Below are 13,234 nucleotides of genomic sequence, written 5' to 3'. Positions count from 1 at the left end.
TAAATTAACTTTTTTATAAGTTTTCTTGTAAATTAAAAATATTTATCGTGATATACAAATTATTTAATATAAGGGGATCCATGTTCCGCAATATAGTAAGTATAGATTAGATAAATATTTATTGTATGATTAGCTAAAAGAATATCGAATTTACCATAACTCTTGATTAGCACCGAAATTTATTTATATAAACTCCTTATATATTTGTTTTCTATTTCTATTCGGAAACCAAAAAGAATTCTTCCATGTCTCTGCGGAGCCTCTCTTTCAGAATAAACAAAAAATCACTTCGCAAAAATTCTCTTTCAATTTAATTATTCACGTATGCATATATATATATATGTATATGTATGTATGAAATTATACGTACAATTCATTCATACATACACGCTACGAACATCGTTTGATTCAGAGCTGAAAGGAAACTGTCTTCAGCTCCTTCATTCAAATTTCCATTCTTTGGAAGAGGATCAAAAGATCTCTCAACTGTTATATTTCCGGTTTTTTTTTGGCTGGATTATTCCTTTCGTATGATTCAGGTAATGTGAATTTTAGTATTGCGTGTTTTTGTTTATTTTTCAGGATAATGACTAAAATTGATTATACGTGAATTTGGCGGTGATCTGCGTAAAGATATGGTTCAGAGCTTATTGTATTACGCGAATTGATGTTTAGGCGTGTTAAAGTAGATCTGTTTCTCTATTTTTGATGTGCATAAGTTTAGTAGTTTGATGATTTTGATTTCTGCAGGTTGTTTGGATGATTTTTTTAGTATTTTCCAATTGTGGGTGAATAAAAGCAGATTTGCTTTGAAGATTGAGGGAAGCAATCAAAATAAAGGTTATATTTTTGTAGAGGATTAAAATGAAGAGGGCTAGAGACGACGTGTTCATGAATTCTCAGAATAAGCGGCCTGTTATCTCCTCTCGAGCTCAACCGTAAGCTTATTGTTTTTCTTGTTTAGTTTTAATTTCACTAGTTTGTAAAGTTAGTTGATCAATTTTCGGTTTTGTTTTTTTAAATTAATGAGACCAATATTCCATTATCAAGCCTACAATTTTGAATGTGGTTAGAAACTATGGTAATCAATGAGTTGCATGTATTATGTTAGTCTTTGCATCATTAAGTGTCTCAAAGTTGAGAGCTTTTTTACTCATGCTCTCAAGTTAAGGTTGTATTGGTGTTTTTGTTGGCCGTAGTTATAAATACTTGTAAACTCCCTTTCTTTTTAGTCGATGCAAGTACTGATTTATGATCACGAGTCTTTGCTGATGTGATATTTGTAAATGAGTCAATAACAGTTTTTTAATCAAGTATTCCGATGTTCTTATTCATTTGAAACTTTTACTTCGGGATGATGAAGGTCCGGCCAAGCCCAGATGGTAACCCCAAGCAGCACACAGAGGCTGACAACAAATGATGCATTGACGTATCTGAAGGCTGTGAAGGATATTTTTCAAGACAATAGGGATAAATACGATGATTTTCTTGACATCATGAAAGATTTCAAGGCACAAAGGTGGAAAACTTTGCTTTTCTCCTTGTTATTACAGTTATCCAGCTATTCAGATTCTGGCAGTGTTGTGTATTTATAGTCTGTTTACATGGTGTCTTTGCAGAGTTGGTACATCAGGTGTTATATTGAGAGTGAAGGAATTATTTAAAGGGCATCGACACCTAATTTTGGGGTTCAATGCTTTTCTCCCTGTGGGATATGAAATCACTCTCCCAATGGAGGATGAACCGCTTCCAAAAAAGAAGCCAGTAGAGTTTGATGAAGCTATCAACTTTGTAAACAGAATCAAGGTCAACTGCAAAAAGCATTGTACCACTACAGTTATTTGCTCTTACTTATTTATTAGAATTCAGTCTAAACCTCTTCTGAATGAATTGCAGGCTAGATTTCAAGGTGACGATCATGTATACAAAGCTTTCCTTGATATTTTGAATATGTACAGAAAAGATAATAAGTCAATAACCGAGGTTTATCAAGAGGTATTCCACTATAGCTTATATATCTAATTTCTTAATTACATTCTTAAAGAGTGAGAATGATGACATTTGGGATTTCCATTTTTTTTTTTTAGGTTTCAGTTCTTTTTCGGGGCCATGCTGACCTACTTGTAGAGTTCACACATTTTCTACCAGATACTTCAGGTGATGTGTCTGTCCATTATACTCAGTCTGATAGAGATTGCATACTACCACGGGATGATAGAGGCTCTCCCATGACTATTGCAAGGCCAAATCTAGTTGACAAGGTAGTTTCTTTGCGATCGTGTAGGTATTAATTAGTAATGGTGGTGTTCTACATCTCTACTCACTTGTTCAAAAACCTGCTTTTTCACACACTGTTGATGGCCAGAATGTTGATCACACTGATTCGGATCAGTGGAATTGGGTTGAAAAAGTGGAAAGAAAAGAAGACGGAGACCAAAACGAGTGGGAACGCGAGGACAATTTTAGTCATAAACGAAAATCTGCTCGCAAAGATGATTCTGTGACAGACCAGGTTTACCAAGGTAGTTAAAATTCTGCAAGGTTTGTTCCGCGGTAATTATATGTCCAGTGAAACAAATTTAATTCATGTCTTCAATTTGTTTGCCTATTGCTATAAAATCAATTAATCAGAACCATCAATCTTAACTTAGATTATGTTTGTATAACTTATTATTGTATATCTGTTGAATCTTAATTAGTTTTGTTCAAACTCCAGATGATATGCTTGTAGGAATATACTCATAATGAATAATATTAAAGCTTGTTAACTGAAATCTTTCAATTTCACTTTCTATTGAAGAATGATTGTTGTCCTGAGGGGATTAGGATATGTATCTTCCAAAATTTTATTAGGGACATTCATTACCACTAAATTTTGTCAACTTATTCTCAGGGATGCAAGAGCCAGTGCCATCTTTCTGTGAGAAAGTGAAGGAAAGATTACAGGATCCAATTAATTTCGAGAAATTTTCAGATTGCGTTCGTTCCTACAAAACAAAATTCATCACGTCATCTCAATTTCGTGTTCTGGTGATCTTCTTTTGAAATCTATTTGGCTCTTTTTCTTCACACATGACTTGCATATGTCTTGTTATTGATAAGGTTCTGTACAAGGGTTTATACAGCATTACCTTTTAACCCTTTCTGTTATGAACTGTTTGTGCTGTTTCCAAATTATTGTGCTTTGTGTTTAATATCTATTGCTTCCGATTCAGTCTCACAAATCTATCTTTTGAGACCCAATGAAAATAAGTAGCCTCTAAAATTACAAAGTCTTTATGTCCTGCATGTTCCTTGAGTTTGCAAGTTGAAAGATGTAGATCCAAGTCATTTGATAATTTGATGCTCCATAGTAGAAAAATGAGTTAGAATTCTGCTGTGGGCTTGTTCCGTAATCTGAGATCAATTTAAATCTCAATTTGTTGATTTCTGATACGTGCTTACTTCATAAATGATTCTCTACGTTCTCCTCACCAATCCCCTTGTCGAGTCTACACTAATGGCTGTCACTGTTTCTCTGACTGCAGTAAATGTATGGTGCATGTTGTCAATAACCACAAAGAGGACTACCAATGTTTCTTTTGTGATTAAATTTGTACTTTTTTATGTTTTTAATTTCTGTGATATCCTTGGTAAGGTCACTAATTTAGATAGAATTTTTTGGCTTCAGGTGGCTAGTTTACTAGGGACTCATCCGGACCTTATGGAAGAGTGTGAAGATTTCATAATTTACGTTGAGAAAACTGGTAAATATATGAAATTTGGTGATCTTTAGTACTCCCTCTGACTGTGCCCCATATATTTGTGTGCCTGAAGATACTTTCTAAAATGTGTCTCTGTAAAGGTTTTTTAGTATGAAAGTACTATACACATTTTGTGGAACATACTTAAATAGATTCAACATTCATCATGATAGAGGTTTACTATGTTAATTATTTGTATGGTAACAAACTTTCTGATGGTATTGCTAAATCAAACTAGAAATAACTGAATAGAAGTCTGTTACACATATAGTACCTCAAGAATGATGAATGGCATGTGTTAACCAATTAGATCATTTCAGGATGCTTGGGGAACAATAAAACTATTGTTAGATCTTTAAAGGTGGAAGATCGAGATGCATATGATCATGACGGAGAAGGCATGGATAAAAACAAAGATCGTGATATCAGAGAAAGTGATAGATATGATAGGGGTATTGCCTTTAACCCTAAAGACGTTTCAGGACACAGGATGTCTTTATATGCAAGCAAAGAGAAGTTGATGGCTAAATCCATTCATGAACTTGATCTCACCGACTGTGAGAGCTGCACCCCAAGTTATCGGCTTCTTCCGCAAAATGTAGGTTCATTTATTTAAATGTCCATAATGAATCTTCTAAATCTTCTACTCATATAACATTGCCATTTCCATACAACAGTATCCGATTTCATTAGCAAGTCATAGAACAGAGATTGGTGCTAAAGTGCTGAATGATCGCTGGGTGTCTGTCACTTCAGGAAGTGAGGATTATTCATTCAAACACATGCGGAAAAACCAATATGAGGAAAGCTTGTTTCGTTGCGAGGATGATAGGTGTGAACTTTCTCTTGAGCTCTATTGTCACTACTTCACCCCTTATTGAAATTACTTCCGTCTTCCTTCCACAGCTCTTTTATGCTTTCTTTTCTATGCTGTCACCACTTGGTATTCCATGAGTTTCTAGTATAGGCCCATTCATCATTGGTCAATATCACACTGATGCTATAAATTTCACATCTGAAGTGTTGATAGATTTTCAATGACAATTGGTGACTGTTCGGAGCTTCTTTTACTCCTTTTTCATTTTTCTATATTGGAGATGAATATTATTCCCTTGTGTATTTTCTTTCATTTTAATTTCAATTGGCAATCTGCCAGGTTTGAACTTGACATGTTGTTGGAATCTGTGAACGCAACAACAAAGCACGTTGAAGAACTCTTGGACAGTGTTAACGTTAATACAAGTATGACAGACAATTCATTTCGCGTGGAAGATCATTTGTCAGGTTCAGCCTATGAGTGCCTGATGAATCCTCAAATATTTATGCCTTGCAGTGATTTAAAGTTCATTTCCTTATTTTTTTTCCCTTGTTTCAGCTCTTAATCTGCGGTGCATTGAGCGTCTATATGGGGATCATGGGCTTGATGTGATGGATGTATTAAGGAAGAATGCTTTGCTTTCCTTGCCAGTTATACTAACCCGGTTGAAGCAAAAACAAGAAGAATGGGCTAGGTGTCGCTCTGAATTTAATAAAGTTTGGGCTGAAATTTATGCGAAGAACTACCACAAATCACTAGACCATCGAAGCTTCTATTTTAAGCAGCAGGATACGAAGAACTTAAGTGCTAAAGGTAATATAGGTTAAATTTTTTTGACTTGGTTCCTAATCACATTTTACAAGGCTATGCTTTAATTCATTCTTTGTTTTATTGTATGATGATTTCAAAATTACATTTAAGTATTAGAAAAGTATGCAAATGGTTCTACGTGGTGATCAGTGCATAAAATAGAAATTTGAGCCAGCTTTTGTTTTCAGTCATGGATGATGCTTTAATGATTGGAAGCGTCTTACACAATTTTATGATATACATGCTCTTTTGACCAATTATCATTTTATTGTCTTGAAATTTCATGCTTTGGAGATTTTATGTATTTGAAGATTTGTTAGATTTTGGAGTAACATTGTCCATTCTTGACTGTGTTATTATGGCATCTTTTGTTTATTGAATTTTGTAATTTCCGCTTTGTGATTTTACAAGTGACGGTGTTCTCCAGTTACCATAAACTTGATACGATCTACTTCTTACCTGCGTGTCCATTCTGCTGGCTGGAGTTTTAGTGTTAATTGCTGGTGAAGATATTGTTTGTCTTGAGCTTTTTGGGTTGGGCGAGTTCTTTGCATATTACTTTCAGGCCCTGGTCTTTTATGATATTCCTTTTTTGACCTTCAGTTTAATTTTCTCATTGTTGCTTTAAGCCACGCACCCCCACTTGTTTGTCATTCTTAGAATTTGTCATTTAATTCTCTTCTTCGGTTTTCACTTTCGTCACCTTCTTATTCCGACTTCTCCTTGCGGCGTCCAACTTTCTTCTCATCCCCCTTCATTTTTGCCATCCTTGCCTGGTTTCACCAGATCCCTGTTTCATCATACATGGCAACACCAGTCACCCTTCACATTGATGCCTCTGAGTCAGGTATCTGATTCTGGGTACCTGGAGTTTCTCCTTTTCTCTTCCATTACTTGTCTTCTCATTCTGTTTTGATCTGAGTTCCTTTTATGCATAACATAAAACCTTTTCATATAAATAATTTTCCTTTGTTGACTGAAGATCTATGGTTGAAATTTAATAAAGATCTAGACACTGAATTGGCTTTTTTCTAGAATTTAGGTTTGTTCAATTATCTGTATATGGATCTGAAGCATTTTGATTTCTCGCGCTGTTACTTTCTTGTGATTCTTGTTAACATTCATCAAAAAGTAAAGGTTAAAAATTGTTTGTGTGGTTTCCGTGATTATATTGAAAAATTCTTGATCTGAAAAATCTCATGTCTGCCAGGAAAAAACTCTGATTATGAAGAAAAACAGCCTTAAATAAATTATGCCTGCTCAATTTTGAATTTCAATTGTCCACCTTTTCACTGAAATGACAAATGACCAAAAAAAAATTATGAAAAATGAGATTTCAACAAGTCTGACTCCAATATATATGTATATTTTTTGTTTATTTTAGGTTTGTGCTTGGATTGATGGATTTGAGATGAAAATTTTCAAATTCCTTGACTTGCGTAGATGTAATAAATTGAAGTGGAATTCAAATCTACTATGTATCAAGAAGTATACAATTTCAAAAGTAATTTTGGTGGATTTCAAATACATCCAAGATGAGTGTCATTTAAAATTCACCTCTCAAATTCTTCCCCAAATAAAATTTCTTCCTTCAAATCAAATCCATAAATCCGCAACCTAAATGTAGGATAAGGCTTAATTTTGTTTTCATTTCTTTCCAATCTACTCACTAGCTTTTCCTTGTAAAACACGTTGCATACATCATTGATATTGCAGCGAACAGAAATGGAAACTCCACGGATGGTTTTGCGATTCTCGAAGATTGAACTATTGGTATTTATTATTATCATAAATTCATGCTAACAACATTATTCATACCAACAAGAAGTCATTTGGATACCTAATTGAGTTTCCTTTGGTTGCTTAGAAATTTTAGTTGGCTTCTGTCTCTCTCTCAATTCTCTTGCATGTGTGATGTAGTATTTGTTCCCATGAAATATTGGTCTGAGTTTGTACATAACACAAACTTTGAAAGTTATTTTCCTCCAGGCTGATTTTTGGCTGCTGCAATATAAACTAAGTAATAATGTTATTTAGTTAAAGTTATTGGATTTCTACAATTGATAATAGAGTCGAATTGGAAAACATTGACTGATTTCCCCCTCTCCCTCTCCCTCTCCCTCTCCCTTTGTCTAATCCATCTTTATTAAAAATTAATACCATTATTTTTAATATATTTTTGTTGTGATTTTCTCCAATTCAGCATTGTTAGCTGAGATCAAAGAAATGAGTGAAAAGTACCAGAATGAAAGTGAAATGCTTCTCTCAATTGGTGCTGGATATAGGCAACCTAAACAACCTCATATGGAATTTGAGTATTCCGATCCTGAAATCCATGAAGACCTTTATCAGCTCATGAAATATTCGTGTGGAGAAGTTTTTACAGCTGAACAGCATGACAAAATCATGACTATTTGGACAACCTTCCTTGAGCCGATGTTTGGTGTTCCTGCCCGTCCACACAGCACTGACTCTGAAGATATCAAGCATAGCAATTGTGTAACCAAAGATGTGGCAGATATTGGTGTAGAAGTGAATGGTAGTCCTCTTGGTAAGGCAGCTTCAGGAAACTGCAAATCAGTGGACCTGTTGAAAAGTGGTGATAAAACTATTCCAACCGAGCAATCTAGCTCCGGCAAAGAGCAGATAGGAAATGGTGGTGATGGGGTTAATATGGATGGTTCTCCTAATGCAGATTATTCCTCTTATAAGAGTGACGTCTGTATTGCATCAAAAAATGCAGTGATGCAGACTGATTGCGGTATAATGTCTGCTGCGTCAGGGGCTAGCAAACAAGCTGGTGTCTTTGAGCAAGGTGCTTCTGCCAAAAGTGGCATCAATGAGGAACATAATTCAAATAGGCAGAATGGTGTGTGTTTAAATCTCTTTTGTTTCTTTTGTGATGTATTGTGAAATTTAAGGCAACTCTTAATTATTGTGCTCTTTGCTATTGCCTCAGGACCTGATGTTGCCAATTCTAATTATCCAATAGTGGCGATGCTTGCTGAAGAATCTCAGGTATGTGAGACTTTTGGGTGAAATGACTTTAATACTTCAGCAATCCTTCTATAAGTTTGGCTTGGCATGATTATTTTGGTATTTGACATCTATCACCTTTGGCTTTGTCTGGTTGCAAGGAAATCGGATGAGGAAAGTAATTAGATTTAGAGAAGATTATGCGAAGGGAAAGAAAGATGTAGGAAAAATTTCATGTTCACATCTGTTTCAGAAAATTTAGTTTCAAATAATACGGGGCTTTAAGAAAATTGGAAATTGTGAATATGGTACTTAATTACCTTCAAATACATTTAATTGTTTGCATGAAAATGTTGAGGGATATTATATGATTGTTTTGGGAAAATGCTATATATTTCTGCTCCTCAACACGAGAACAATAAACTGAAATTATCGTACTTGCATAAATGCATGTTCAACTAAAATGAACATGAGAACAAAAACATACAAATGCATGCTTATAAACACGTAGTCAAGCAAAATGATGCGGCCACTTATATTTAGTTGTTGATTGGTTAAATTTTTTTGAGATATGTAGAAATTTACTGGGATGTCACTGTTTAATTTTACTCTTTAATATAAATTTGGTGTGATGAGTTTTACTGGAAAGGTGGACAATTCCTTACATCAGCCTCAGAGGAGCATCTTTGTATAATCAACATTAACTCCTCAGTTAGCTGATCTGATGAGAAGATGCCACCTACTAGAAGGAAACAGACTATGTTTCCTGATACTTGTGATAAATACTCACTTGAGTTAGATTAAAAGTACTGTAACAGTAACCATTCAAAAAAAAAAAGTACTGTAACAGTAAGGTAGAATCCTGTACTTTTTTTTTCTATTTCTTTCAGAGGCGTGAAATGAAATAATGCAATAAGATGGCATAGAGCTGGAAAAAAGACAAGAAAGATCAGATGGCATGGTATAATCTGAAGGGCAGGGGCATCGTCTGGCAGAGTAGAAAACTGATCGATCACTTGAAATTCGTATTAGGGGGAATGTTACTGGCAGTTATCTTCCAATCTAACCATGAAATAACTACAATATCAGCTCTCCCGGCGCTTTTTGTGATCTCCTCCTTCCCCTCCAACCAGAAGCAGCTTTTGGATCAGAATTCAAGTCATTTTTTTATGTACTACTTCAGTAAAAAAAAAATTGTTTTAGGAATTATTAAGAATAGATTGCTACTTTACGAGGGCAATGGGTCCATGCTTTGTTAGCACTATAACTTACTCATCCCTCTAAATTCCTCCCATATTATCTGTTGCCCATCTAAGTATATAGAAGCTATTACCTTTTGACTAATTTGGATGTGTTTTTGTCTTTTTCATTCTAAGACATAACTCCATGAAGAAGACATTCACAGTGGCTGAGTATAAAAGTTTTGATTAAGAGGCAAATCACTTGACAGTTTCTAAGTTGTCTCTCCATACTGTGTTTGATGGTACATTTACTGCTGGGCTGAGAATGTTGAAGAGTTGTTAGAACAGAAAATGGAAATTATTTTCCTTGGAGCTCTTACATGCAAACGAATGCTTGGTTATCAGTTATTTTAATGTTTTATCAATGAGATAGTGATCTTTTTGTGTTCAATTAAACAAATTACCAGTTACAAATGTTTGCTGCTGGTCGTCTTTACTTACCAAACATTACTAGCAAAATGGTCAACTTGAAAGGTGAACAGAATTTATTTCATCACCTTAACTGGTAATTGAATGTTACGGAACAAAATTTTAGCATTTTCTTTACATTACATGAAATATAACTTCTCCTCTAGTTTATAGTTGACAAATTAGATTTCCATTAGCTCAGAAGCTATTTGAACATGCTTTCTGGATTTTGTGATATGCTGACTAATCTTTCTGAACAATGGCAGACCAGATTCTGCCTTTGAGCAAATTCTCCACATATTCCTACTGTATTTTTAGTTTTGTTATCTCATTTCATTTTCCTCTGTTGCCTGATGATGCTACAGGATGATGGTAGTACAAGACCTACTTCATCTTCAACTACGATGGTGCATGAAGAAGTAAAAGCTCAGAACTGTAATGAAGAAACTGAAGGTAGCACCAAAAGTGAACGAGAAGAGGGTGAATTATCACCGACGAGAGATCTTGAACAGAATAATTTAGCACCATTTGAAATTATTTGCACCAAAGTAGCACAAACCCCTTTTATAAGTGCTGGAATCACAAAAAGAACTGAAGAAGAAAAATGTAATGAGGTTGCTGAAGAAACTGAGGCTAATGCTGACGATGAAGATGAAATGAGTACTAAGGGCTCATCAGATGGTGAGAATCTCTCTGAAAATGTTGATGCTTCAGAAAGTGAGTCAGCCGATGGAGTTGAGTGTTCCCCTGAAGAGCCTGATGAAGATGGAGAACACAATGAGAATGATTGCAAGATGGAAAGTGATGGAGATGTAGGTGGCGCAGTGAATGCCCATGACACTGAAGGGCTGACGGCATTTACCGATCGTTTTTCACAGAATGCAAAACCTCTTACAATGAAAGTACCCGTGGGTTTACTGGGCAAAGCGAAGAATTCAGAAATTTTTTATGGAAATGATTCCTTCTATTTGTTGTTCAGGCTTCACCAGGTAATGTGTATCTAAATATAGGATGGGCATATGCTCTTGGCCAGGTTCTTTGGGGTGCTTTAATTTAAGTAATTGTTACACCCTCTTTTGGACTTATTTCCACTAATTTAACAGATGTTGTATGAAAGAATGCATAGCGCCAAGCTGCACTCTTTATCTCCTGAAAATAAATGGAGGATTTCAAGTGATGTGAATCCAACTAATTCGTATGCTAGGTATTTTATCTAGACTTTTTCTTAGTTTTGGAGGAAGCACATTAAACACTGTTGATAAATTATAAACTTGAAATTCTTGCATTTTGGCGCAGATTTAAGGATTCTCTGCACAGTTTACTGAATGGCTCATCTGATAATGCAAAGTTCGAGGATGACTGCCGAGCCATAATTGGTGCTCAATCATACATCCTTTTTACCGTAGACAAGCTGATACATAAACTTGTCAAGCAGGTGATTTGAACATATTCTTCTTTCTCCCACTTCGTCTTTTTAATTGTTTCTGTAGTTTGTAACCTATGTACCTGGTATTTGCAGCTACTAACGATTGCAACAGAGGAAATGGAAAACAAACTCCTCCATCTATGTGCATACGAGAGATCCAGAGATCCTGAAAAATTTTCAGATGCAATTTATCATGAGAATGCCTGTTTTCTTATTCCTGAAGATAACTTGTATCGAATAGAATGTGTATGTTCATGCCGATTTTACTTTTTGTATTTCAATTGAAGTGTTGGTAACCTGATAAAACTATTATTTTCGTTTTACGAAGTTAAATTTACAATCTGATAAATGAATATGCACTTCATTGCAGTTGGCTTCTCCAAGGCATCTAACCATCCAGCTCATGAAAAATGAGAATGATAAACTTGAAGTGACTGCTGTCTCCATGGATCCCAGTTTCGTCACATATCTGAATGACGTCCTCTTATCAGTTCCTCCAGAAAGAAAGGAAAAACCTGGGGTATTCTTGAAGAGGTGTGATGTGGCTGAAAATTGTTAAATTACGTGTTTTCATATCCATTTATTGATCCTGGCGTATATATTTTCAGAAATAAAAGAAAATGCACGACTGGGGATGAGATTTATGACGTGCAGAAATCCATGGAAGGACTTGTAATCTATAATGGCCTGGAAAGCAAGGTGGCTTGCAATACTTTGAAGGTAATAGTTGTTCCAATATTTTTTAAATGTGCTTTTATTACTCATATAAAATCATTTGTGCAGATTGAATACACTTTAATCTTTTGCTGAGTTTTGTTTGGCTTGGCATGCCACAGGCGGCTTATGTTTTAGACACAGAAGACTTCCTCTATCGGATGGGAAAAAGGAGGAAGATCTCAAATCAGAATGGCTCGTGCACTGATGCAGTCAATGGAGCTTCTAACGGTGTTTCCAATGGGGCTTCCAATGGGTATTCTCACCGAGTCAAACGATTTCGCAGGTTGATGTTTAGTTGACAGTCTACATTTTCCAGGGAAACATGAAAGTATGTCTTTCAATCGTTTATTTGAATTGCACTCGTTCATGGTTCAGTTTCAATGCTCCGGTGCCCAGAAGTTGCACGTATTAATGGTGAATCGACTTAGTCGATACATAGGTGCAGGAAAGGAGTAGATCCCAGAAGTAAACTAAACTGAACTGAACTTTTATAGTTCCCAGATTAATAATGAAGGCAGTGAGAGGAAGTAATTTTAGCACCACAGGCGTAAATTTCCATCTAAAATGTAGAAATTTGTTCACTTGCATGGTGTTATATCCCTCTATTTTCCCTTTTTTTCCTTTTAATAGTGAAAAATGAGTTTTATTATAATAGGAAGAAGCGTGCGTGTTGAACATGAGAAATGATAATAGTCATTATTGATCTATGATTTGAAGCACACATTTTGCACTTGAATATTCAAGAAGCACGTGTTTCGCACATGTGTTGCACGCAAATAGCTTTGAGTTATGATCGAAAGAAGCACATTCAAGTACGTGTGTTGCACGTGAATAATTTTGATTATGATCGAATTAAGCACATTCATACCGCACATATGTTGCACGTTAATAATTTTGATAGAAATAAAAGAAAATGCACAACTGACCGTTCAGGAATCCACTGAATGGCTTTTAATATAAAAATCATTCAAATACCATTCCTTAGACAACACTTGATTTCATTTTTTTTTTTATATATACAGTTTCTTTTTAAGTGGATTCTTGAAGTTAAATATTGTTATAGAAAAACATACAAATATCATTTTTTTTAAAAAAA

The 13,234-nt window shown here is 35.1% G+C and overlaps 1 protein-coding gene across 1 annotated transcript; it reads left to right on the top strand.

The window, feature by feature from the left end:
• The first annotated feature begins 241 nt into the window (after nucleotides 1-241).
• Nucleotides 242-12,853, top strand: LOC140876402 (paired amphipathic helix protein Sin3-like 4). The gene is made up of 23 exons (XM_073280349.1): nucleotides 242-539; nucleotides 751-938; nucleotides 1,364-1,519; nucleotides 1,620-1,806; nucleotides 1,897-1,995; nucleotides 2,088-2,261; nucleotides 2,366-2,522; nucleotides 2,894-3,030; nucleotides 3,671-3,746; nucleotides 4,064-4,341; nucleotides 4,421-4,575; nucleotides 4,900-5,027; nucleotides 5,119-5,373; nucleotides 7,574-8,239; nucleotides 8,330-8,388; nucleotides 10,361-10,984; nucleotides 11,099-11,199; nucleotides 11,292-11,430; nucleotides 11,515-11,667; nucleotides 11,792-11,955; nucleotides 12,030-12,141; nucleotides 12,258-12,421; nucleotides 12,514-12,853. The coding sequence occupies exons 2-23, from the start codon at nucleotides 865-867 to the stop codon at nucleotides 12,548-12,550; spliced, it is 4,095 nt and encodes a 1,364-aa protein (XP_073136450.1). The 5' UTR covers nucleotides 242-539; nucleotides 751-864; the 3' UTR covers nucleotides 12,551-12,853.
• Nucleotides 12,854-13,234: the final 381 nt, after the last annotated feature.

Source organism: Henckelia pumila, chromosome 1, assembly GCF_033568475.1.
Source record: "Henckelia pumila isolate YLH828 chromosome 1, ASM3356847v2, whole genome shotgun sequence".
NCBI lineage: Eukaryota > Viridiplantae > Streptophyta > Magnoliopsida > Lamiales > Gesneriaceae > Henckelia > Henckelia pumila.
Note: the sequence above shows the minus strand (reverse complement) of the source record. Positions and strands in the feature narration are given on the sequence as shown.

Bases quoted from the DNA above. Each gene is read 5' to 3' on its own strand.
- LOC140876402 (XM_073280349.1), top strand. From the start codon at position 865: ATGAAGAGGGCTAGAGACGACGTGTTCATGAATTCTCAGAATAAGCGG. The intron at 1,996-2,087 runs GTATTCCACTAT...TTTTTTTTTTAG, and splicing joins TAACCGAGGTTTATCAAGAG to GTTTCAGTTCTTTTTCGGGG. The intron at 10,985-11,098 runs GTAATGTGTATC...CTAATTTAACAG, and splicing joins TGTTGTTCAGGCTTCACCAG to ATGTTGTATGAAAGAATGCA.